This window comes from Hemiscyllium ocellatum, chromosome 2 (genome assembly GCF_020745735.1).
Source record: "Hemiscyllium ocellatum isolate sHemOce1 chromosome 2, sHemOce1.pat.X.cur, whole genome shotgun sequence".
Classification (NCBI taxonomy): Eukaryota; Metazoa; Chordata; class Chondrichthyes; order Orectolobiformes; family Hemiscylliidae; genus Hemiscyllium; species Hemiscyllium ocellatum.
In genome coordinates this window covers 11785704-11809739 of record NC_083402.1, presented here as the reverse complement: position 1 = coordinate 11809739, position 24036 = coordinate 11785704, and the positions used below count along the sequence as shown (strand labels likewise).

At 40.6% G+C, this 24036-nt stretch overlaps 1 protein-coding gene across 2 annotated transcripts in view; it reads right to left on the bottom strand.

The window, feature by feature from the left end:
- The window catches only part of nop14 (NOP14 nucleolar protein homolog (yeast)), a 50210-nt gene that overhangs the window by 6096 nt on the left and 20078 nt on the right, over window positions 1-24036 (bottom strand). For both annotated transcript variants that reach the window (XM_060834649.1, XM_060834659.1), the window contains 13 exons: window positions 22637-22765; window positions 22249-22371; window positions 19753-19884; window positions 18032-18353; window positions 17551-17681; window positions 12630-12715; window positions 10626-10761; window positions 9289-9390; window positions 6894-7047; window positions 5233-5392; window positions 4391-4538; window positions 1845-1963; window positions 344-499 (listed from right to left, as the gene is read on the bottom strand). In XM_060834649.1, coding sequence (XP_060690632.1) covers window positions 344-499; window positions 1845-1963; window positions 4391-4538; window positions 5233-5392; window positions 6894-7047; window positions 9289-9390; window positions 10626-10761; window positions 12630-12715; window positions 17551-17681; window positions 18032-18353; window positions 19753-19884; window positions 22249-22371; window positions 22637-22765 — 1898 coding nt within the window. The remainder of the gene's footprint in view (window positions 1-343; window positions 500-1844; window positions 1964-4390; window positions 4539-5232; window positions 5393-6893; window positions 7048-9288; window positions 9391-10625; window positions 10762-12629; window positions 12716-17550; window positions 17682-18031; window positions 18354-19752; window positions 19885-22248; window positions 22372-22636; window positions 22766-24036) is intronic.

Here is a 24036-nt window from a genome sequence, read left to right as displayed (position 1 = left end):
GTGAACCAGTTGTTTTAGAACAATTGATGAGAACTGTCATGGTCATAAACATTCCCAGATTTGAGTGGAACCAGCTGCTGTGATGGGATTTGAAGTTATAGCCCTAGCTTTTGCCTTACTAGTGCTTACGACATTACTGCTATGTCACTGTTTCCACAAAACTAGATGATCTGGTGATTTTCATGTTGCTGTTTGTGGATTTGCGAGGTTCAAACTGGCAACATTTCCCACAGTGCAACTGCAACCAATTACGCTGTCTTTGAAGCGTAGCCAAAGAGTGATTGGATGTTCAGGGTTTGTGAAGGGCAATGTTTTACTGCAGAACCTATCAGTGCTTGCTTACCTTTCCATAATATCGGATAACTTCTGTCGGGCCAGAAACTGTGCATCTTTGCGGATTTCTCGAACAGCTCCTTTAAATTCCCGCTTGTGCTTATGGATGAGCCTCATTCGCTCTTTCTCTTGCCGGGTACCACCTCGTTTTCGCCCGTAATCTGAGCTGAAAGCACAAGCTTCAGATTTATTATTTTGAAAAGCCCCCACTGTTCCAAATTTCCATTCCCCCACTCCCACACAAAGGCACATGGCCTGCGAGGGTGTAGGAGGAAGGGGGGAGACTCCAGGTGCACTCTCATGGGAGCCAGCCCTGGTGACTTTTCTTTGACAATGAACCTCAACCAGTGGATCTCAGCAGACACCCACAGAAAAATATGCTGGCCCCGTTAGTATTCAGCGAGAGAACCTTGCCTGGCGTTCTCCTCCCCAGTTACTATAGTAAGTTTTTGCATCTTTTTTGCCACTGTGGTTGAAATAATTTAACTTGACACAGATTTGTGACATCTCTGGGGAATGTTGACTCATTGAGACAATCCTTCACCGTTTAACTGTTTAAGAGATCACTCGAATAAAAACAGAGGGAAAGAACTCTCCAATCGGAGGTAGAAATCTGCCTACTCCTGTTCACATCACATTATTTCACTGATCTGAATTTAAACCTGAATGAACTGAAAGCCCTTCTTGTTTTTAAAAACTGATTTTTGTGCAGTCCAGACTCTAGGGCCTAGCTTTACTATCGAGCCATTGTACTTACACAACAGTTCTGGCTCTGATCGAGGCAGCAACTTCTTGGACTCCATTCTCATGCTCCCTGACTGCCAGGACAGGGAGCAGCATTGACATTGACAGCTCACAGAGACCTGTCCCTCTGGATCTAAACCAGGCAATGTCAACGGACAAATTGCTTATAGTTTCCACTTGAAACCTTATTCAAATCACTCCAACCTTTATGTGACACCTATCCTCAACGGAAATCACCAACTTCAGTTTGTAACTGTTCCCCTACCTTCATTTAAAAATTGGCAGACAACAAAAGACTTTTGAAGGACCCATCTAATTCATTTGTTAGTTGCCTAACACAACTACCATGGAGTTGTTAATTCTAGCAATCAATTAACTTCTGTTAGCTGGTCTACAGTAGACTTGGAAATGACATGAGAAAAAGCCCTCAGCAAGAGAGCTTTGGGAATCAAAGGCACTCAATTCCTCCAAAGACCGCTATACTCAACAAGCCATATTTCAAATTCTTCACTCATCGACTGTATCCCAAAATGTAATTTTCTGGAAGAATTTCCCTCACCTTCCTTTGAGATACTCACTTAACTACAACCAGTATAACCCCAGGAGTTCTTCTGTAGAGACTGGCCATTCACTCACTTATACAGACATCACACAATTTTGAAAATGTTATTAAGCTGTTCAATTTTCAGCAAGGCGTGATTTAATTTATAATTTTTTCATGGGTTTCTGTACAATACTCAACATGATATGCAATTAAATAAACTTACACTTCCACTATTTTGGGTGTGAACAGTTTTAAAGGGACTGGTTTCTTCTTTTCAAACTCAAGTGGCTTATAGGATGCTGGCCTTTCTTGCACTTCCGTTAGGACCTTGTGATATAACTCCTATACGTTAGGGATAAGACCAGATTAAAAATTAATACCTGCATTGACATGGCATCCTTAAATTAGTATATCTTCCCAAGGCACTTGACAGGATCATTATCAGACACCGAACGACCTTCTTACTTAGCACCTATATTGTAGCAGCTTTTTAACCCAGTATTTCACTTGGAAAGTTGTTGATGATTCTGAGGCTCAGAAAGCGTGTGCTAGGGGAAATTATAACTGAAAATGTTTAGAACGTATAATTAAAAAGCTTAGTCTTTAAGGAAACGAGAGCGGGATAGAGAAGCAGAGGAGTTGAGGAAGAAAATTGCAGAGCTTACGGCCTTACCACCATCGGCAGACCGACTGGAACTGGCAAGCTGCAAGAAGCCAAAGTTGCAGAAGCACACTGAGATCTAAGGTTTGTGGGACTGAAGGCGATCATAGAAGCTGGCAGTTGAAGCTATGTTTTATTCTTTCTCTTATTAAGACATGAAATACCATCTTGGTTGCTTCACCCTTCCATTTCAAACGGATTAGCCAAATTACTTTACACAGCAGGAGGCTGGAGAACATAGAACTTATAGAACATTACAGCGCAGTACAGGCCCTTCAGCCCTCAAACACAGCAAGCCAGGCAGCATCAGGAGGTGGAGAAGGGTTACATCCGAAATGTCGACTTCTCCACCTCCTGATGCTGCCTGGCTTGCTGTGTTCTTACAGCCACCTGCCTGTGTATTTGGGATTCCAGCATCTGCAGTCCTTTTCTCACCAACCAAATTACTTTACACCAGCAGATGAAAGGAGGTAAGAGCTTTCAGTCAGAATTTCTCAGTTATTTGTCACAGTGGGAATTCCCATTTCCATATTTCTAAATAGTTGTGTCAGAATTATTTTCTGATGTTGAGATTATGTTAGGGCTCTTCATGCGAGGAAAGAGAAGGCCGAGAGTGACCTAATAGTGGTCTTCTAAGATTACAACAGGGTTTTTAAAATGTTTAATCACTTGTGAAATGTTGATGCTGCTGGCTAGGCAAGCATTCATTGCCCACTGTCCTTGAGAAAGTAGTGAAGAACAGCCACTTTTACTGCTGCAGTCCAAGTGATTGATGCAGGGAAGGTACAACCATAGTGGCTGTTAAGGAGGCATTTCCAGGCTTGTGGATTCAGCAACAAAGGTCAAGAGAACAGAGAAACAGATCCAATTTTCAGCATAGATGTTGCTTAGAAACAGAGGAAATCGGAAGAGTAGACCTTTCAGCCCATCAAGTCTGTCCTGACATTCGAACAAGCTATGGTTAATGATCCACCCTGTTTCCCTACTAGTCAAACACCTCTTGATATTATTAGTATCCGAAAATCTATTGATGATGGTCCTGAACACAAGCTGTTGAGCTGCTCCTGTAGAGAATTTTAAAGATTTAATACCCTCTGAAAGCAGTTCATCTCAATCTTAAACAGTCTGACTCTTAATCTTGGACTACATTCCTCTGTGCTACACTCACCATCCACAGAAAACACTCAATACATATCACCCTATAAGATTTCAGTAAGTTTCAATGACATTAACCTTCATTTTTTGAGGGGAACGTGCAGAGGTGGTATTCCTATGCACCTGCTGCCCTTGTCCTTCTGAGTTTTCGAGGTGATGGGTTGAAAAGGGACTGCCAAAGGAACCTTGGTTCATTTGAGCAGTGCACCTTGCAGATGGTATGTACTGGTTTCATTATTGTTGGCGGTGGAGGCATTGATTACTGAAGGGAGTGGATGTAGTGCCATCAAAAGGGTAGCTGGTGTCAGGTTTCTTCAGTATTGTTGGAGCTGCACTCATCCAGGCAAATGGAGGGTATTCCATTATACTCCTGACTTGTAACTTGAGGATGGTGGATGGACTGTGGGAAGTGAGTTACATGCTTCAGAATTCTCACCACCTCACCTGCTTTTGAAGCTACAGTTTTTATTTGGCTGGGTAGTGAGGATTCAGTAACAGTTTCAGAGGGAGGTGGTTTGACTCTCTCTTATCGTACATGGTCATTACTAGGGTAGATATAGAAATTGCCTCGTGGTCAATATTATGGTTCATAAATATAAAATGGTCACTAATGAATCTAATTCAGGTACTTCAGGTGAAGCCTCTTTAACCAGAGTGTGTTGAGAATGTAGAAGTCAGTAACAGTGGTTGAGACAGATAGCACAGATACTTTACTCAAGAAGATGGATAAGCATGAGGGAGAAATAAATAGAAGGACTTTTGATAAAGTCAGATGAAGTGGGTAGGTGGGATTAGGGAGTTTGGTGGGAGTCATTAACACTGACACAGGCCAGTTAACACAAGAAGTAGAAGTACGCCAAATGGTCTGTTTCGGTATGTAAATTTTATATGATGAAATGCTGTCTAACAGGTGACAACACAAAAAATATCTGGACCAAGAACCAAGTTCCTACCTGGAGCTGAGCTGGGTAATCACTCACAGGTAGATGTGAGGTAAGAAGCATTTCCAGTGGATTAATTATTTCCCGAAATGAAGGTAACGACCTATACAAGGAGGCACATTGCTTGCACAGGTTAAGACACAAGGCTATGCAGGACAACCTAAAGCAGAAGTTAAAGAAAATCCAATAAATCGTATACATTATTCAAGTGACAAGTCTCTTTAGTCCTTAGTGGATTACAGCAGCTTTCCATTTATCGTTCAATTTCTAACTGATATTTTCCCTCATCTTTCCCAGGGGATAAACAATTAGTTGGTTCTAAAAGGATCGGGAGGTACAGAGGATTTATTGTACTGCCCAGATTGATAGCCTGTACACCGTCAAAGTTCGCACATGAATAATGGTCATTTGGGAGGGGAACCTTCGAGTGACTATTTTTTTGTGAAACAGAATCTCCACACCTTCATGGCAGGTATAAAAACATGAAAGGGATGAGAAGACAGTCAATCATTGAAATTTACAGAACATGAGTTGGCGACTCAGACCATCATTCCTGAGCCATTTGAGTCAGCTAGTCTATTTGGACAGATGAATGAGACTTCCTCCATCACTTCAATTTTTTCCCCTTCCCAGTGTTCATTTAATTTGATTTTCAAAATTATTATTGAATTTACTTCCATCACTCTTTAGCGCAGCACATTTCAAATTGTAATAATTGGTTTTAAAAAAAAACTCTCATTCTGGTGTCAATTATTTTAAATCTGTGTTCACTGGTTACCAATTCCTACCACCTCCCCACCATCAGTTTGTCATAAAGTAATTGCCTGAGCAATGAAGTGCAGGTTACTACTCACTTGAAGTTCACAGTTTGTGATTCATCCTGCTGTTCCACCCTCTGTATCTGGGTAATTGACAAAGGCTTCATTTCCCATGATTTGGCAGCCATTTTATCTTTCACCACCATCAGGTCAGAGGATTTTGCAGATGGTTTAAAAGGTGGCACCAGAGTGTACCCTGTAGGGAGCAATTAAGACAGACCGGAATCAAGAGAATGCAGTATTTGTGGCTACCTGCCTTTCTGTCCCCACCTGCAGACAGTGGCTAATGTTTGGAACTTCTTCGAAACAGGCACAAATGTGAAAAGGAAAACTGTGCAACATACGTAAATTTCTTGGATTTGACACTGCCTTGTTTCCAAATAAAAAAGTAGAGGTTGACCGAGTCTTGACACACTCAATGTCTTACAAAGAAATAAACTGATTTTTTTTTTCCCTCATCTCTATGAATTGTGAATTAATGCTGAATGGTAATTGTAGAGCACAATAAAGTATATTCATCTCTGTTAGGGTGAAATGTTATTTCTCTGTCTCCCAAGAGATTTATAGTTTGTTATTTTACCCTTTTATCTGAGACATCCCTTCTTCACCATTTCCTGTTAACAAAAGATTTCTATTTGCTAACAAAAGCTACATTTTTACTTAAAAATCATCCACAATCTAACTTTTTTGGGAATGAGCAAATCGACCATTTTATTGGTTATGGCATAAGTCTACAAGGTATTTATACGTTCAAAGAAAGCAAAATCTTTATTTTAGAAGATTAAAGCAAATGTTATTTATATGTATATACACACACACACACACACGAATTAGGGTAAAAAGATTTCTGTTTGAAGTGTAATGAATCATCAAGAGGCAAACTGCATTTGTCCTGCAGAGTGTTTGCTCATTTCTGGTCAAAATGATTAATATATTGCTCATTGCAAAATCTTTCATGAACCAGTGCAAGTCAGCAGCATTTTCGAACATAATTTAGAAAAATTAATTGCAATAAATATATTTCTGAAAATCTAGTTTGGTTCAATTGATCAAGCTTAACTACAAGTTATGAAGAAAACGTTAACTCTGCTTTGTTCCCACAGATGCTGTCAGACCTGCTGTGTTTTTCCAGCGATTCTGTTTTTTTAAAAAAAATATAATCAGCTTAATTCAGTCTAGTTTGGAATTGACTAAAATAACTAACGAGTCACAAAATAACTTGGCAGACCACTTACTAGCGATATCTGAAGCCTGTTCTGAGGAAATCACCTGACCCAACGTGCTGTTTTCTCTCTACAGATGCTGTCAAACCTGCCGAGTTTCACCAGCAATTTTGTTTCAGATTTCCAGCATCCATTTTGTTTTATTATTCTAGCTATGTTGATGTACCATATGCTCAGTTCTTTAATATATTTTAAGGAATGTGAAAGATTGAAGGGCTTCATGATATTTATATACTGTTCAACTGATAGGTCTGTAAATGGATGCAATTAGCAAAAGATCATAATGGTTTTTAATTGATTTCTTAGCATGACCAGTTAGGGCAAGCTTACATTTTTTTCAACTAGCACAAAAAGGTTGAGGAAGTATAACCTGTATTGGATATAATTCGCACTTAGTCTTTTGTACTGTTTTAGCCGATTTTAAATGAAGTTAGCAAAACTCCAAGTCAATGACTCTTACACAGACAAACATACCCAAGGTGCTTTTGTTAGGTACTGCCATGTGAAGAATTCCCAGAAGGAAGTTGATAACCTCAGGAATCAGCCTCTTTGAGAGTGCAACATAATCCAGGAAGAGGCAGCACACAAACAGTCCAGCAGCAACATCCCGCAGTAAGGTGACAGAGCACTGTTTACATAAAATATCAACAAATACAAGATGGCAAGTTTAAAATTATAGAAGTTTCAGAGAAGAGAAAAAAGTGGACAGAGAAAAGGTAAAGAAAGACAGGAGGTGTCTGCTCTCATTCTTGAGAAACAATAAGCATATTTTCAGAGAGTAATTAAATCAGTCCTATTTCCCTGTTTTTATCCTTCAAATATGTATCTTATTTCCTTCTGAACGTGACAATTGAATCTGCTTCCACCCTTTCAGACAGCAGATTCCAGCTCATCACAGCTGGCTGTGTACTAAACAACTGTGCTGAGCTATTCTCTGATTCTTGAACCAAGAACTTAAACCTGTGGCCTTTGTTTGGCTAAGTTAACTTTCTTTATCCTTAGGAGGAGAAAGTGAGGACTGCAGATGCTGGAGGTCAGCTGAAAATGTGTTGCTGGAAAAGCGCAGCAGATCAGGCAGCATCCAAGGAACAGGACATTCGACGTTTCAGGCATAAGCCTGCAGAAGGGCTTCTGCCCGAAACGTTGAATCTCCTGTTCCTTGGATGCTGCCTGACCTGCTGCGCTTTTCCAGCAACACATTTTCAGCTCTTTCTTTATCCTTAACCAATATATTCTTACCAGTGTAAGATTTCCTTTAATACGGAGCAAACACAAGGAATATTTCTCCCCCACAGTCAGCTAATCACTAGGGGGACTGAACTGAAGCATGCAAGACCAGTGGCAGATTAAAAAAAAACACAACAGGCTAACAATAAACTTTATATGGTGCAAACAAGGCATTGAAAATCAATTGTACTAGAATCCAAAAGAAGCAAAACAAGCTACTTTCATAAACAGACAGCAAAATCAGGGGCCATAGATTAATTGGTGAAAGGACAAAGGGGAGCTAGTTTTTAGCCAGACAGTGGAGGTCAGGCATTCACTGCCTACAAGGGTGGTAGAGGTAGAGATCACCATTACATTTAGGGAAAAGCATTTGGTAAGACACTGGAAGTGCTGTAACTTGTAGAAACACCCATAGTGTTGACAAGAAGGTAGTTAAGGACAATGATGTAGCTCGAGTGAAGGAACTGCAATATATTTTCAAGACAAAATGGTAACTGGCTTGGATAGAACTTGAGGTGGTAGCGTTTCCATGCATCTGCTGTCCATGTCCTTTTGGATGCCAGACATTGTGGTTTTGAAAGATGTTGTCTAAGGAGTTAATCATTACAGTGCATCTTATAGATGGTATACACTCCTATCACTGTATACCCATAGTGGAGGGAATGAACGTGCTTGTGGTGCCAATCAAGCAGGCTGCTTTGAATTGGATTATGGTAAGTTTCTCGAGTGATGCTGGAATTGCACTCATGCAGGCAAATGGAGAGTATTTCATCACACTCCTGACTTGTGCCTTGTAGATGGGAGACAGGTTACGGTGAATCAGCTGAGTTACTCGCTGCAGGATTCCTAGCCTCTGACGTGTTCTTGTAGCCACAGTATTGATATGACTTGCCCCATTCAGTTTCTGGTCAATGTAACCCCCCCCCCCCGCCAAAGGAAATTGATAGTGTGGGATTCAGGGATGGAAATGCCAACAAATGTCAAGGTGTGATTGTTAGTTTCTCACAATCTAACATTGCATCGTGTGGCATTATCCCGTGCTTAATGGAATAGATTTTGAACAGATCTAGCATTCAAGAATGGGCACCCATGACACACTGTTGACTATCACCAGCAGCACTGTATTCCAAGACAATCTACCAGCTCACAGCATGGTATATGCCCACCCTCATCATTACCATTAAACCTACGGGGTTCTGAGAAGAGCTCAGGAAGGCGTGCCAGGAGCAGCTCCAGGCAGATATAAAAATGAGGTAACACAGGATTACTTGCATGCAAACAGCATTCAGTGCAAATGATAGACAAGGCTAGATAATCCCATAAACAACAGACCAGATCTAAGCTGTGCAGTCTAAATTAGGGGCTATAAATATGAGGTAGTCAAGAATAAATCCAGTAAGAAATTTAAGAAAAGCTTTTCTACCCAGACAGAAGAATTAGTTAAGGTGAACAGCCAGAATGTTTTTAAGTGGAAGCTGGACCAATATGTGAGGGAGAAATTAGAAGAATATGTTGACAGATTGAGGCGAAGAAAGTGTACAGGAAGCTTTGATGCAAAATAGATACTGGCATAATGAAGCCAACAGCCTATTTATATATGGTAAAGTTTATGAATAGAGTAAGTGCAAATCCTTGTACCTACCTTGGTGACTATCTGACTCATGTACACCAGCGCAGGGGTCACAACTACGTGTCGGAAATCAGAGGTGGGGAACAGAGCTCCTGCAATCTTTATGTAAAGCAGCTGAAAGGAAATCCAAACACTGCATCAATGATAGAAACTCATGGTGGCATCAAATTTCTATTGCTGCATTCATCCAGAAGCTGATGAGGCAGCATGAGCAGCCTTTTTCCTTTAATGGGATGTGGGTGTTACTGGCAAGCCTAGCATTTGTTCCCTATCCCTAACTGCTCTTGAAATGATTAAAATGGCTGAGCAAGCCAGAGGTAGTTAAGAGCCAACCACATTATTGTGAATCTGGAGTCACGTGTAGGTCAGGCCAGATAAGAATGGCCGACTTCCTTCCCTGAAGGACAATGGGAAACCAGATGGGCTTATTCATGCTAGTTTCGTGACACAATCACTGGCATGCGCTCTCAATCCAAAACTTTTATTACTTTAATTTATATGCCACTGTGGGGTTTGAATCCATAAACCCAGCATTAGCCTGGGACTCATTGCTGAGTTACTACAGGATAAGGAATTATACCCATTTTTTTCATTGCCATTTTATTCCCACTCTTACACGTAATTTTTTTTTACACAAGATTGGTGTGCTATAGGACTGCATCTTTTTAATTTAGGATTTAAAGAGTAATGAATGAAGTCATGTGACCTGCACTGAATCCTGCTGGCAGCAACCCTGGAATGTTTGAGTTTTAAAGATTAAAGTGGGGGTCAGGGCTTTTTACTCGAAGGTGCCTAGGCACTCACTCCCATGAACAATGACCATAACATACATGTTGATGGTGGATAAATGGTTAGTCTTCAAAGTTGCAAGAAGATGCTTGCAATAAAAACAGAAATGCTGCAGAAAGTTAGCAGGGCTGGCAGCATCTGTGGACAGAAAGCAGAGTTAATGTTTCAGGTTCAGTGACCCTGCTTCAGAACCTCTCTCAAGAAGGACGACTGGACCCAAAACGTTAACTGTTTTTCACTCCAACGATGCCACCAGACCTGCTAATTTTCCAGCAATTTCTGTCTTTGTATCAGATTTCCAGCATCCACAGTTCTTCGGGTTTTTTTTTGGACACAATTATAAACTGGACAAAAGCAACATCAATTCACTCCACAGAGTGATCAAGACAGAATTGGAGTAGAGGCTAAACAATTTGAAGTCATGCAAGCGGCAGATAGATGGTGTGGAGAATGGATAATTTTAATGGAAGGATTAGTTAGAAAGGTCAGTATTACCTCTACCATGGTAGGTAAGGAACCCAACTGCAATATATTGACTGCTTTCGTGCTGATTTTCATACCTTATCTAATCCAGGAAATGAAGCCCGACCTTTGACTTGCAGCTGGTTCTCGAGTTCCTGCATACTTTGTCGAAGGGTTGATTGAACACAGCTGCATGCAGCTTCAGGGAATAAATGCGACAGTTCATTTAACTCCCTGCAAAAGGAAAAGAAGAAACTGACATGAACAGAGCCCTGAGGAGTGTAACATTAACATTTCTCAATAACTGTCTTCCTTTTTCATTACATTTTGACATGCCTTTCAACTATTTCTTGACATACAGTTAAACATAATTTGGTGCCCCCAAGTATAACTCAGCAAATGTGTGTCAGTAGTTCAGTTGGTCTTACTCTCACCCGGAAACGCCGACACTCCTGCTCCTCAAATGCAGCCGGACCTGCTGTACTTTGCTAGTACCATACTTTCCGACTCCGTAGTCTTATCTCAGTCAAAAGGTCGTGGATTCAAGGCTTACTTTAGAGGCTTGAGTACAAAGTTTGGGCTGGCACTGCACTGCAGTACTGAGGGGGTCACTGCATTGTCAAAGGTGCTGCCTTTTAGATGAGACATTAAACCTCATCTTAGGTGAATGTTAAAAGATTCTATGGCACTATTTTGAACTGTAGGCTGGTTATCCCCAGTATACTGAACCTATATTAATGAGATAAATGTCTGTTTCTGTGCAGAAAGATTCTTTGGATGTGGATGTTGCTGGCTGGACCAGCATTTAGTACCCATCGGTATTGCCCTTGACCCAGTAGCATTGTGCTGTCTTTGCACTCATTTTGTGTAAGTAGAGCATCAGTGCAGTTGGAGAGAGTTCCAGGATTCTGAGAAATTGACACTGAAAGAACAGGGATTTACTTCCAAGGATGAGGAATGTTTTGGAGGGGAACTTGTAAGTGGTGTGTTCCCATGTATGTGCCTTGCCCACTGATTTTGGTTGTGGGTTTAGAAGGTGTTGTCTCAGGACCCTAGGTAAATTTCTGCAGTGGTACTTAGAGGGAGTAGACACTGCTGCTACTGAGCCTCACTGGAAGGGACTGAAGTTTGTAGATGTGATGTCAAACAAGGGGGCTGTTTTTTCCTGGATGGGGTCAAGCTTCTTGAATGTTGTTGGAGCTGCACTCATCAGATTAATGGGAGTATTCTATCAAACTCCCGACTTGTGCCCTGTAGATGGTGGACAGGTTTTAGGGATTCGGGGGAGAGTTACTCGCTGCAGGATTCCTGACTTTTGACATTCGCCTTGTAGCCACTGTAAATGGTGAGACCAGTTCAGTTTCTGATCAATAATAACCCCCAGGAAATTGATAGTGGGGCAGTGGGTATCAGTGATGGTAATATAATTATGGTTAGATTCTTTTTTTTCTTGGAAATGGTTATTACCTGGCACTTGTACGACATAAGGTTTACCTGCTACTTGTCAGCCCACACCTGGATATTGCCCAGGTTTTGCTGCATTTGGATATGGACTGCTTCAGTGTCTGAGGAGCTGCAAATGATGCTGAACATGATGTAGTCATCAGTGAACATCCTCACTTCTGACATAATGGAGGGAAGGCCATTTATGAAGATGCCTAGGACACTACCCTGAGGAACTCCAGAAGAGATGGCCTGGAGTTTAGATGACTGACCGCCAAGAGCCATATCCATCCTCCTTTGTGCCAGAGAGCATTTAAAGGATATATATATATATATTGGTCAGGCCATTAAGGATAGCTCCGTGGGATCTTTTAAATCCACCCGAGTGGACAGAAGAATTTAACATCTTAACTGAATGCATTGCATCAACAATTGTGCAGCACTCCTTCAGTAATATTACCACTGTCATTTGACTATCTAACCTCCAGGTCCACATCAATTCTAAAAGTGTAAAATTTTAAACCAAACCCAATAATATCAAAACACCGAAGTCTCTGGGAATTTGAAGAGTTCTAACATAGGATTGATGCTTAAAAGATAGAAACATGCGTTTAAATCTCAAAAATAAAAAAAAGTCCTTAAAACTGTCTGATACTTACGGCACCATCTTGTCAATTGTCTTCAGTTCTGCTGGCTGCCTGGTTGCCAGTTCCCCAATATATTCCCACAGGAAACCAAATAGTTTCTGCCAACAGAAAAAACATATATAGTTGATGGATAGAGAGATGATAGTGGGGAGATCCGGACGTCATCAACATACACATGTGAAATTTACCTGTGCTTCTTGGCAGTATCATTAAGGGGCAGCATATTGGGGCAAGGACTCTGATTAACTGGCGGATGTGGCTAGACTTCACAAACAAGACGATTGTTCCCCACTGAGAAACTCAAAAAAGTAACCGAATATTAATAAAAGGAATCACTAGCCCCACCAGAACTACTGGGGAAGGCAGCAGTCCGATGCTTGTGTGGAGGATGAACAATGGCGGGAACAGCCACCAAATGTCCTGTTTCTGTGCTGTACACTACAAGATGATACTTGATTATAGGAGCATCACGAAGGATGATAAACATGATTTTACTCAACAGAACCAGAGAAATTTACAGCATGAGGACACTATTCAACACATCCTATCTGGTGTCGGCTCTTTGAGTGATCGTACCAGATAAACACCCACAGATGCGTGCTCACCATATTACCCTATATGTCTTGGTATACTTTAAATGCTTATCCAATATTCTCTTAAAAAGGTAGTCTGTGCTCCAACCATATCTTATAAAGAACGTCTTTGATGCAAAGGACCTTTCTTAAAGATTCCACCAAGCTTCTCCTAGTCTACAGTACGCAATGCAATCCCATCTTCCAATCCACTACTCGCAACATACAGGTCAGCAATACGTTTCCCTTGCCTGGAAGAGTGTAATGCCAATAACACACCATCCTGGTCTCAACAGTGTGCCAGACTGGCACCCAAACACTGGCTTAAACATTCATTCTCTTCACAAATAACCAGTCGGAGCAGTACCACCTGCAGAACGCAGCACAGCAACTCACCACAGCATCCCTTACACCTGTGACCTCTGTCATCAAGAACACGGAAATAAAATGCACCGGAATATCACAATGATGTAGGGTTTTAAGTTTCCCATCATTTTGAATTAGAATAATAACAGTTCTTTCATAAATGTTTTGGGTTAAAATCCTGGAACTCCTTCCCTTATCACACAAACTCACTCAAAAATATGGCTCAATAATTTCTTCTCAAAAGACAATTAGGCAAGGGTATTAAAATGGGTAAAGGGCAAAAATGCAGGCTTTCTCCATAGCAACCACAATGAACTGAAATGAAATCTTTTCTCAGTCTCTTTGCAATAGTTATAAAACGATGACCTTTGTTACAAACAAGTGACATCCCTAAGTTCTCTATCAAATCATTCATGATAGAGTATAGAGTACAGGGGTTGGGAGATCATGTTGAGGCTGTATAGGACATTGATTAGGCCACTGTTGGAATATTGTGTGCAATTCTGGTCTCCTTCCTATCAGAAAGATGTTATGAAACTTGAAAGGGTTCAGAAAAGATTTACAAGGATGTTGCCAGGGTTGGAGGATTTCAGCTACAGGGAGAGGCTGAACAGGCTGGGGCTGTTTTCCCTGGAGCATCAGAGGCTGAGGGGTGACCTTATAGAGGTTTACAAATTATGAGGGGCATGGATAGGGTAAACAGACAAAGTCTTTTCCCTGAGGTCAGGGAGTCCAGAACTAGAGAGCATCGGTTTAGGGTGAGAGGGGAAAGATATAAAAGAGACCTAAGGGGCAACTTTTTAATGCAGAAGGTGGTACGTGTATGGAATGAGTTGCCAGAGAATGTGGTGGAGGCTGGTACAATTGCAACATTTAAGAGGCATTTGGATGGGTATATGAATATGAAGGGTTCGGAGGGATATGGGCCGGGTGCTGGCAGGTGGAACTAGATTCGGTTGGGATATCTGGTCGGCATGGACAGGTTGGACCGAAGGGTCTGTTTCCATGCTGTACATCTCTATGATTCTATATGAAAATATAATCAAGTATTGCTAACAAAGGCACATTTTGTTAAAGCTTTTTATCTCACATTCAAGACAATGTGCCATTTCAAGAGTTAAAGTGCCATTATACTGCTTGAGAGAACTGTGATGACTGATTGGTAGAGGTGCTGGCATGGAAAATTCACCCATTAAGTCTGGTGACAGTTAACTGCCAGGCTGTGTTTACATTTTAAAACAGGCAGGTTAACTCTGGTCAGAACATGGTCTTGAAAAATAAACTGGTGAATGACTAGCACCTATTTTATTGAGTTGTAACTGGTGCAGTTCATGTTCTTTCGGTCTTGAAGAACATGGCCATTTTATAGAATTATACAGTACAGAACAGGCCCTTCAGCTATTGTACCTGCAATAACAAAACCTACACTAGTCTATTTTCCAGTACTTGGCCAATAGTATTGAAATGTTATGACTTGTCAAGTGCTCATCCAAGAATTGTTTTAGAAGTTGTGAGGTTTCCCACCTCAACTACCTTCCCAGGCAGTGTGTGCCAGATTCCCTTCATTCACTGGATGGACATTTTTTCCTCAAATTCCCTCTAAACTCCTGCTTTACACTTTAAAAAAAATGTGCCCCCTTGTTATTGATCCTTTGACTAAGGGGAACAGCTGTTTCCTATCCATCCTGTCCAAGCCACTCAGTCGCAAATCTCAAGTAGATCCCCTATCAGCTTTCTCTGCTCTAAAACCCAAGCCTATGCAGCCTCTTTTCAAAGTTCTGGGTGAGAATTTCAAGATCCCCCTGTTCCTGAGCTGCCTGTATCCTGCCATTCGAGTACTCCCTTATCTTAATATTTCTGAAGCGCCACTCCTCACACTTATCAGCGTTAAATTCCATGTGTTACTGATCTGACCAATCTGCCCATTTCCTCCTGAAATCTAAGAGCTCTTCTTGACCGTTAACGACATGACCACTCTTTATTTATACCACAATCAAGAAGGAACCCAGCACCGATTCCTGTGGTATGCCACTGTACAGCGCCCTCTAGTCACATAAACAGCTTTCCACCATCACCTCGTCTCCTACCATGACACCAATTTTGGATCCAACTTGCCAAGTTACCTGGATCCCATGTGTTTTTATCCTTTTTTAAAAAAGGATCATGTCATACCTTGTCAAAGGCTTTGCTGAAATCCATATAAACTATATCAACTGCACTACAGTTCCAGTCAGCTCCTCAAAAAAAACCCATAAAATTTGTTAGGCATGACCTCGTCTGACAAAGCCGTACTGACAATCACTGATCAAGTCTTGCCTTTCTAAGTGGAGATTAATTTTCTTCAATAGTTTTCCTACCACCGATGTTAGACTCACTGGTTTATAATTTCCTGGCTTATCCTTATCACTCTTCTTGAAAAGTGGAATCACATTAGCTGCCCTCTAGTCTTTGGGCACTTCTCCTGCAGGCAGACTGAAATTTATAGGACTGGGTCACAGCCTGTGTATAATTTCTCCTCGACTCCCACAGCAACCTGGGATACAACTCATCCAGACGTGGGGATTTGTCCACTTTAGGCCTGCCAAAAACACTTCAGTCCCTCGGTCAAACTGCTCAAGAACCTCACAGTCCAATTTCCTGAATTCTGTGTCTACATCTTCTTTCTCCAATGTTAAGGATTTGTGTAACACCCTACCAATGCTTTACAGCTCTACGTATAGAAAGATAGAAGCAGAATTAGGCCATTCGACCCTACAGCCTGCTGTATTGATTATGACTGAGTTCAACACTTCTAATCCCACCTTCCTCATTTATCCCTTGACCCCTTTAGGCACAACAGCAATATCTATCTCCTTTTTAAAAACTCAATGATTTGGCCTCAACCACTGAATGAATTCCGCAGGTTCACTACTTTATGGGTGAAAAAATTTCACCTCACCATTGTCCTTTCTGGAAACAAATATCTGCACGCAGAACTCTAAAATAACCCCCTTTTGATGATTTCTACAAATGATTATGTCTTTAATCTTAGGTCCTTATTTATATTATAGAATGGCAGTGACTTCCATCACTCACATGCTCTTTCAGGGAATCATTGGCTTGAAGCCTCAGGTCACTGTTTAGACACACTCTGCTCTCCAGAAAGCTTCTCCTTACTATGTTCTTTGCAGTGTTTTGCATTAAGTACGCGCTCATCATAATTCACAGCATTCCATTTAGAACTGCTTCCACCACTTATCTACATATTTTATTAACTAGCTGATGTCTTCCTGAGTCCTTGATGGCCCTCCTTGCTATTAGTTGATTTTGGCATTATCAACATATGTCAAGGTCGGAGACTCATGTGTACTAAATATAATGAGTAACAGTGGAGCCAACACACACCCATGAGGCATACCAGTTGGAAGTAGATAATAAATTCTTCCTGTTAGCAGAACCGTGAACCCTCTTACACACGCAAATCAAAGATCTTTCTGGATAGAGAGAGGAAATTAATCGCTTCTACAACCACCACGCTCCTAAAAGTAATTCATTGTATCAGATTTTGATTACAGAGGTGACAAGGTTCTACACACTGATTTGAATTGTACAGAAAAATGAAGCAGATATGTCAGGCACACTTCATAACCCACCCTTAGAATTAATTACAGGCTCAGCACAGTCACGGGTTCATTCATGTCATGATGGAGCAAAGAAATGTATTTAAATAAAGATTTGCTGCTTTAATGGAGCTTTAAATTATTTATTTCAATAATCTCTGCTGTATTTTTTTTATGATCAAGCATTGCGCTTTTGTGTATAGAAACTTAAGGATAGGCAAGAAATTCAGCTTTACCAGCATTATATACTCCAAAAATAAGTTAGATTTTTATAAAAGAAAATGTGTGTCATGTAACCAGTCTACACAGTGCCTTATAGAACAAATGGGTCAGATGGATAATACAAATAATAAACAGCTATTTTATTTTTGACTATTCACACTATAAGTAACTCACCTCTAACTTGGCTTTGTTTCCTGCTGCAAGACTTGGGTGGTTACACTTCTGAATGCGTTCTACTATTAGACCCTGTTCCTCTGATACATGCCCAGTTAGCAGGGACTTCAGGTCAGCATATGACTCAGGGACTGTGAAAATTAAACCATTAGAATGAGATCAGGATGGAAACCTACTGGTCATGCCCTAGTGTGGCCAACAGAGGACATTCAACAAAAAGAATCACTGCATTTTCCCTCGGATGAGAGGGGTGTGCAATGAGGAATGATTGAGCGAGAGACTACAGAACTGTTTTACCTGAACTCCATTAGGTCATTAATCCACTGCAATTCAGATATTAAGTCTCCTCAAACAACTGGTCCTAATAGCACAGGGCCAAATGCAAGCTGAATATGCCAGTGAGGTCTTAGGCATGAACAATGCTAGGCTTTGCACATCCACAAGAAAAAATGCCGCTCATTAGCAAAAGTCCGAGACTTACCAGGAAAAGTGAAAGGTAGTTCAGTCTTGGCTGCTTCCATCATAGCTTTTCTTGCTTCTTCATTTGGTGCACTCTCTTCAGTCAAAGTGGACTGAGCTGGTTTTTCATCAGCCGCAAGACTGTCCTTCTCACTTTCGACATCTGAGCCTAAATCTGAATGGCTATCATCTTCTACATCTGAATGACTGTCTTCATCACTCTCTTCACTTTGGTTCTCTTCCCCATCTTCATCCTCATCACTCTCTTCACCTTCCCCATTTTCCACTTCATTTTCACTTGCCAGTTTCTTTTCTTCTTCCTCAAAATTCTCCAGCTTTCCTTCCTTTTAATAAAAAAAAGTTCTAGGTCAAATACTATTAGACATCTGACATTTTGTTTAGGGTAGTCCCAAAGCAGATTGGTAAACACACACACACGAGAGAAAAAAAAAGTTCAGCAGAATCATTTACATTTAGTTCCACGATCAAGCCAAGTGGGGGTTACCTCAGTTGGCTAGATCGCTATAGTGTGCTTCCAAATAATGTCAAAACGGTATGGGTTTGATTCCAGTTTCGACTGAGGTGACTTGGGATCCGCCTCCTCCTCTTGCTACTGAGAGTGGAAAGCAATGGCAATCCATCATCAGCAAAACAAAAACTGTCAAGAAAATGGTTCAGGATCAAACAGCAGTAGACAACAAACCAAGGACAAGTTTTCTCAGAGCAAGCAAGACAAAAACAAAAATTCAAAATTGTTCATTGTCATGCCCTCCAGATATTTTAAAATTAAATGGCTCACCTTCTGCTATGCTGCCTAAAGTGATAATTATTTACGTTCAGATACTTAAACCACACATGGCATCATAGACAAACCTGTTCTATAGCCCTAGTGATGCCCTCACATACACAGCTGACTTAGCCCTCACTAAGCAGAACCACTGCTAATTCAATTTCTGGTTAAGATGGCAAACGTTTTCATACCTTCCAACAGAATGCAGCTCTGAATACTGAATGATACTCTAAAAATAAGTTTTGTAGGTGCATGAAGTGTAAATCAGTGAAACTACATTAGTGAGTAATAAACTGAATTTGAGTATTACAACAATCATTATGTTCTGCTTTCTGTCAAAGAAAAACATGCTTTTGGTCATAACTGCCATACTCTAAACATTACTTTGCAAACCCTTACACCTCTCTTTCCTTTGTTAAAGCTTGCTTCTTTGATGCAGCTTTTTGGTCACTTCTGCTAATCTCCATTGAACACCCTGCTTGCCACTTTTTGCAACAGCCCCTGTGATTTGTAAATCTTTTCAACAATAATGCTGCTGTTGAGATTGCCAAGCATTTGCACCAAACATGAAAACAGAATTTGAATCTGCTACTTTACCAAAGAGGCTAACCAAAAATGATTAATGTTGTTAAGAGCAATCAGAAGAATTCCAAAGAAACACACTAAAGCATTAATCATTAATACTATACAGCAGTGTGAAAGATTTCAACATAATTTAGTGCAAAACACTCCCCAAGTCTTTCCTACAAGATATTACTGATTTCACTACCTGCATCTGATACCTTTACATTCCTCTGTGCAGCTACATGTGACACTGAACTCAGGACAAGTTCTATACAGTACCTTCCTGGATGCTGTGCAGTTGTACCATGTGCTATTTAGCAGAAGTATTGTCCTCTATTGCTCTCACATCCAAAAGCAATGGTTAGGTTTTACCAGTTCTTGAACCCCACCTTGTAAACAAGACAAGGATTATCAGTCTTCTCCAGGATGAAGCCATCATGCAAATCATCTGCAGACATGTGTTTCAGTTTGTTGTTGCCTTTCTCGACAAATTCTCCACGCATCCGACGCATTCTCTCTGCCTGAAATTTAGTGTCAAAACAAATTACTAACACTGATATGGAACCCCAATATACTGAGTAAAACCAGCAAGTTAAACATAAATACAATTTCAACTGCATGGTTTTTAAAATTAATGTGCTCCAATATACTGAAGAGCAAATTTCCATTCTGTGTTTAGTTAGCTCCTATCTCTTGGACCATTGGAGCAAGAGTGTTGTTCTACCTGGTAAGGAGAGAAAACATCTAGGAGATCCTGCTGTGACTGCCCAGCTTCAAGAGCATTCACAACAAGGTCAGGCAAGGTTGATTGGATTCCCCTTGGTGAATAGCTTGCATGCTCTAATTGTCAAGATGTGTGTATACAGAATGATGACTTGTGGTAAGTGTCTCCAACAGGTGAGGGATTAGGAAAGTATTACCAAGTGAAATAAATATGAGGTCATACGTGAGTAATAGCTCTGTGGCTGAAGGAAGACCTTTTTTTAAAAAGGTCTGGTGGGAATCTGCAAATAAGATACTTCAACAAAGAAGTCAACCTGTGTCACAATAAGCAATTGGGGTGTTGGGGGGGTCAAAATCCTCAGGCTGCAGAGAAGGCTTTAAGTTTACTGGAGTGAGGGGGGATTCTGGAGAGGGGATATGTAGGCTTACAAAGCAAAACGATACGGCAGCTATTTAAGTTAGAGTGGGAATCAGAATAGGGCAGGAAAGGACAGAATGTATTTGGGACAGTTTCCTAGGCAATATATTGTAGATCCAGTCAGGCATGAGACTATTTTGGATCTGGTAATGTGTAATGAGGCAGTTCTAATAAATGATATCAGGTTAAAAATGTCCCATGAAAGACTGATCAACACATGGTAGAATTTAGCATTCAGTTTCAGTGTGAGAAACTTGGGTCAAAAACAACTAAACTCAAATGAGGCTTATACACATAAGAATGAGGACAGAGCTAGATGGAGGTAATTGGGAAAGGAGTTTAGCAGCAAAGATGATTCAGGAACAATGGCAGATATTTAAGAACCTAGTTTAAGAGTTTACGTAGGTTGGGCCTGTACTCATTAAAGTTCAGAAGAATGAAAAGCAACTGTATTGGAAACACAAAATGTTTAAGGGTTTGACAGGATAAATGCTGAGAGATTGGTCCCCCTTTGGGAGAGTCAGTACCAGAAGAAATAATCTCAAAGTAAAGCTTGCCTATTTAAGACAGAGTGGATGAAGATTTTCTTCCCTCAGAGGTAAGTGGATCTGTAGAGGGCTGTAGAAGCTAGATCATTAAGTATTTAACACAAAGTGTGCCGAGTACCTGGATTACACTGCCAGAGCAGGTGGCTATAAAGCAATGTTTAAGGAGGCATTTTTCAGATATATGAATAGAGGGATATGGACACTGTAGAGGCAAAATTTTTCTTTTAGAAAGGAATCGTGTCAGCACTGGTGGGTCAAAGGGCTTGTTCCTGAGTTGTATTAGACTGCTGTTTATTCATGCAGCCTTCACCAAAGTCAACTCTCCTGTTTCTTCAGCGATTTGTGCTGACTGACAATAAAGACATGTTTCGAGGAGGATTTTATCCAGTACCACCTAATCACAGTGGGCACCTTGATGTTAAGGTGACACTTCTACTTTAAGCAACGGACAGGGAAACAACAATTTGCAGTAATGAAACAGCGTGTTTTAATTGAGTGTGACTAACAGCATGTTAGTCCATACCAACAGACTGCCACATTCCAAGTTCCAGTACGATGTCCGGAAGGACACACCAAAACTTAGGGCATGTTGGAGAAAAGGTCCTTAAGGCCTTTCAGTCACGGTATACTGAACAGCTGGAAACTGTGTAAAACATTTCAGGCTGAATAGTTGACATGTAATGAAAACTGTTAAGTGTTAACTGAGTTTGGAAATGTAATGAATGGTGTGCAGTGTGGAAAAAAATTGAAATGTTTTTGCATCTCATGTCATGTTAACTTTAAATGATAATTCGACATACTTAAATTAAATTTATGAATAAAGTATATTTTGGGGAAAAAAACCCAGCATGTCTGCACCAACATTTTTCATCTGACCACCAGGATACTTTTCTGTACATAGTGATAACATTGCACAAGCAGATTTCAAAAATCAAGCTCAGCACAAAATGCCTGAAGTCTGGACTTTTTATCTACTTTATCTAAAGGTTAACAATTTCATGTCAATTCACATTATTAACATGAATCTCATCACCAATACACTGCACTTTAATTAGGCATGAAGAGCAAATCAAAATCTGCATAAACAGCAGCGTGGTAACGAGCAGGTAGTAGGTTTTCATGATGGTGGTTGAGATATATATACTGGCCAGGACACTACTGAGGCATACGGTCAAAGAGTTCAATAGATTCCATACCTCAAGTTTCTGTAGGCGTTCCTGCTCCTCCTTCGCCAACTCTTCCTTGGTTTTCAGTCTGTCAGAGGGCTGTGCCTTCATGTCAAAGAACAGCTCACGTACAATTATGTCATAATCTCCAGCCTTGAGGAAAGACCAAAAAAAGGAGAAAAATAAACTGCACTTTTATTATAATTATTTTAGTTTACTCTCATCCCTACAATAACTTGCAGTATACAATAGCACCACACAATGCCAGAAACCAGGCATAACAAGCAATTGATATAAAATTGATGAAAAAGACAGTCTCAATTTTAATTCATTTGCAACATCTTTATTTTAAGCTGCCACATAGCTAAATAGACAACTTATTTGATGGCTGAGGTCGTACCTTCCTGAAATCACTTACCTTGGGTTTCTCCTCCTCGCGCTCCTTTTTGGGAGCTTTATGAGCCAACAAGGAATGGACTTCCTTCCAATCTTTGTCCAGCTTCTCAGTCAGTTCCTGTGCCTTGTCTCGCTGCACCTGCCGCTCATACTGTTTAGATTAGAACATTCCATTGTTACCAAAATGAAGAACATAGAAAAAGTGGACAACATTTAGCCCCCTTGGGTCTGCTCATTACTCAATGACCCAACCCTCCAGGATAGACTTGAAGTTGCCAGGAACTGGCCACTCTGTTGCTGAGACCAAGCAGGGAAAACAAAAATCAGAATACTATAATCAACTATGTTTTCTTTGTTGAACACCATCACTGATGAGTAATGAGAATAGTGGGGATTGGGATAAAAAAGCATTTGGACTGAGTCAAGAACTATGATTTGGAATCTGTTCAATTCTCAATCAACATGAGAAGATAGCAACATCACAAAGATGAACATTCCAGAAAACAAATGGCAAAAGCTGTTTTAGACAGGAGGTCATGTGCTGAAACCTTCAGGAATAAAGCTAACCCTAACCTCAGCCCATTTCTGCAGCAATTTGCAATTCAAGTTTGCGTTTATACAATGGTCACGTGTACAGTATGAAATCAAACTACATAAAATTGAGGCTGAAATAAAAACAAAGTATTTAAAAAAAACATGCAACAGGTGCAGCAGCATTTATGGAGGGAGAACAATCAATGATACAAGTGCAAAGTGGCTCCTTGTCTGGAAGAATATAGTTGGTCATACATCTGGAGGTTCAATCACAGTACCGCACGCCTCCAACTGCCCAGATCCCACAATGTTCCTACTAATTTGGTCTTCTTCCAAGGTTCAAGTGGAGCAGGGAATTCTGGAACTAGGAGTCAATGTTGCAAATGGTGTTGGCACGCTGTGCGCAGATGCACAGTTTCAGAGGTTGCTGATCCTAAGCTCCTGAGAGATACTGAACTGGAAAAGTTAACTCTGATACCCTCTCTGTTTTCAATACTATCTTTATGTCAGATCACCAACAATTGCAGTATTTGGCCATTATGGAATGGGCGCTGTGAGGAATACAATTCATTTCACATCTGAAATTGAGAACACAAGTGAAGTGGAATAAATGGGAACCTAGTTTCTATACAGGAATGCTTGAAAGTTACTGAAATATTGTATGATTTTCCTTACTCATTATTGGGATGGGGTATCACTGGCTAGACCAGCAGTTCTGCCTACCCATAATTGCCAAGAGGGCAGTTAAGAGTCAACTAAATTGCCTTGTGTCTGGAGTTTAGCAGATTTCCTTGTCTAAAAGATGAGCTTTTTTAATGATTGACCACAGTTACAAGGATGCTATTCGGCTAGTTCTTTATTCCAGATTTTTCAAAAATTAAACTCAAA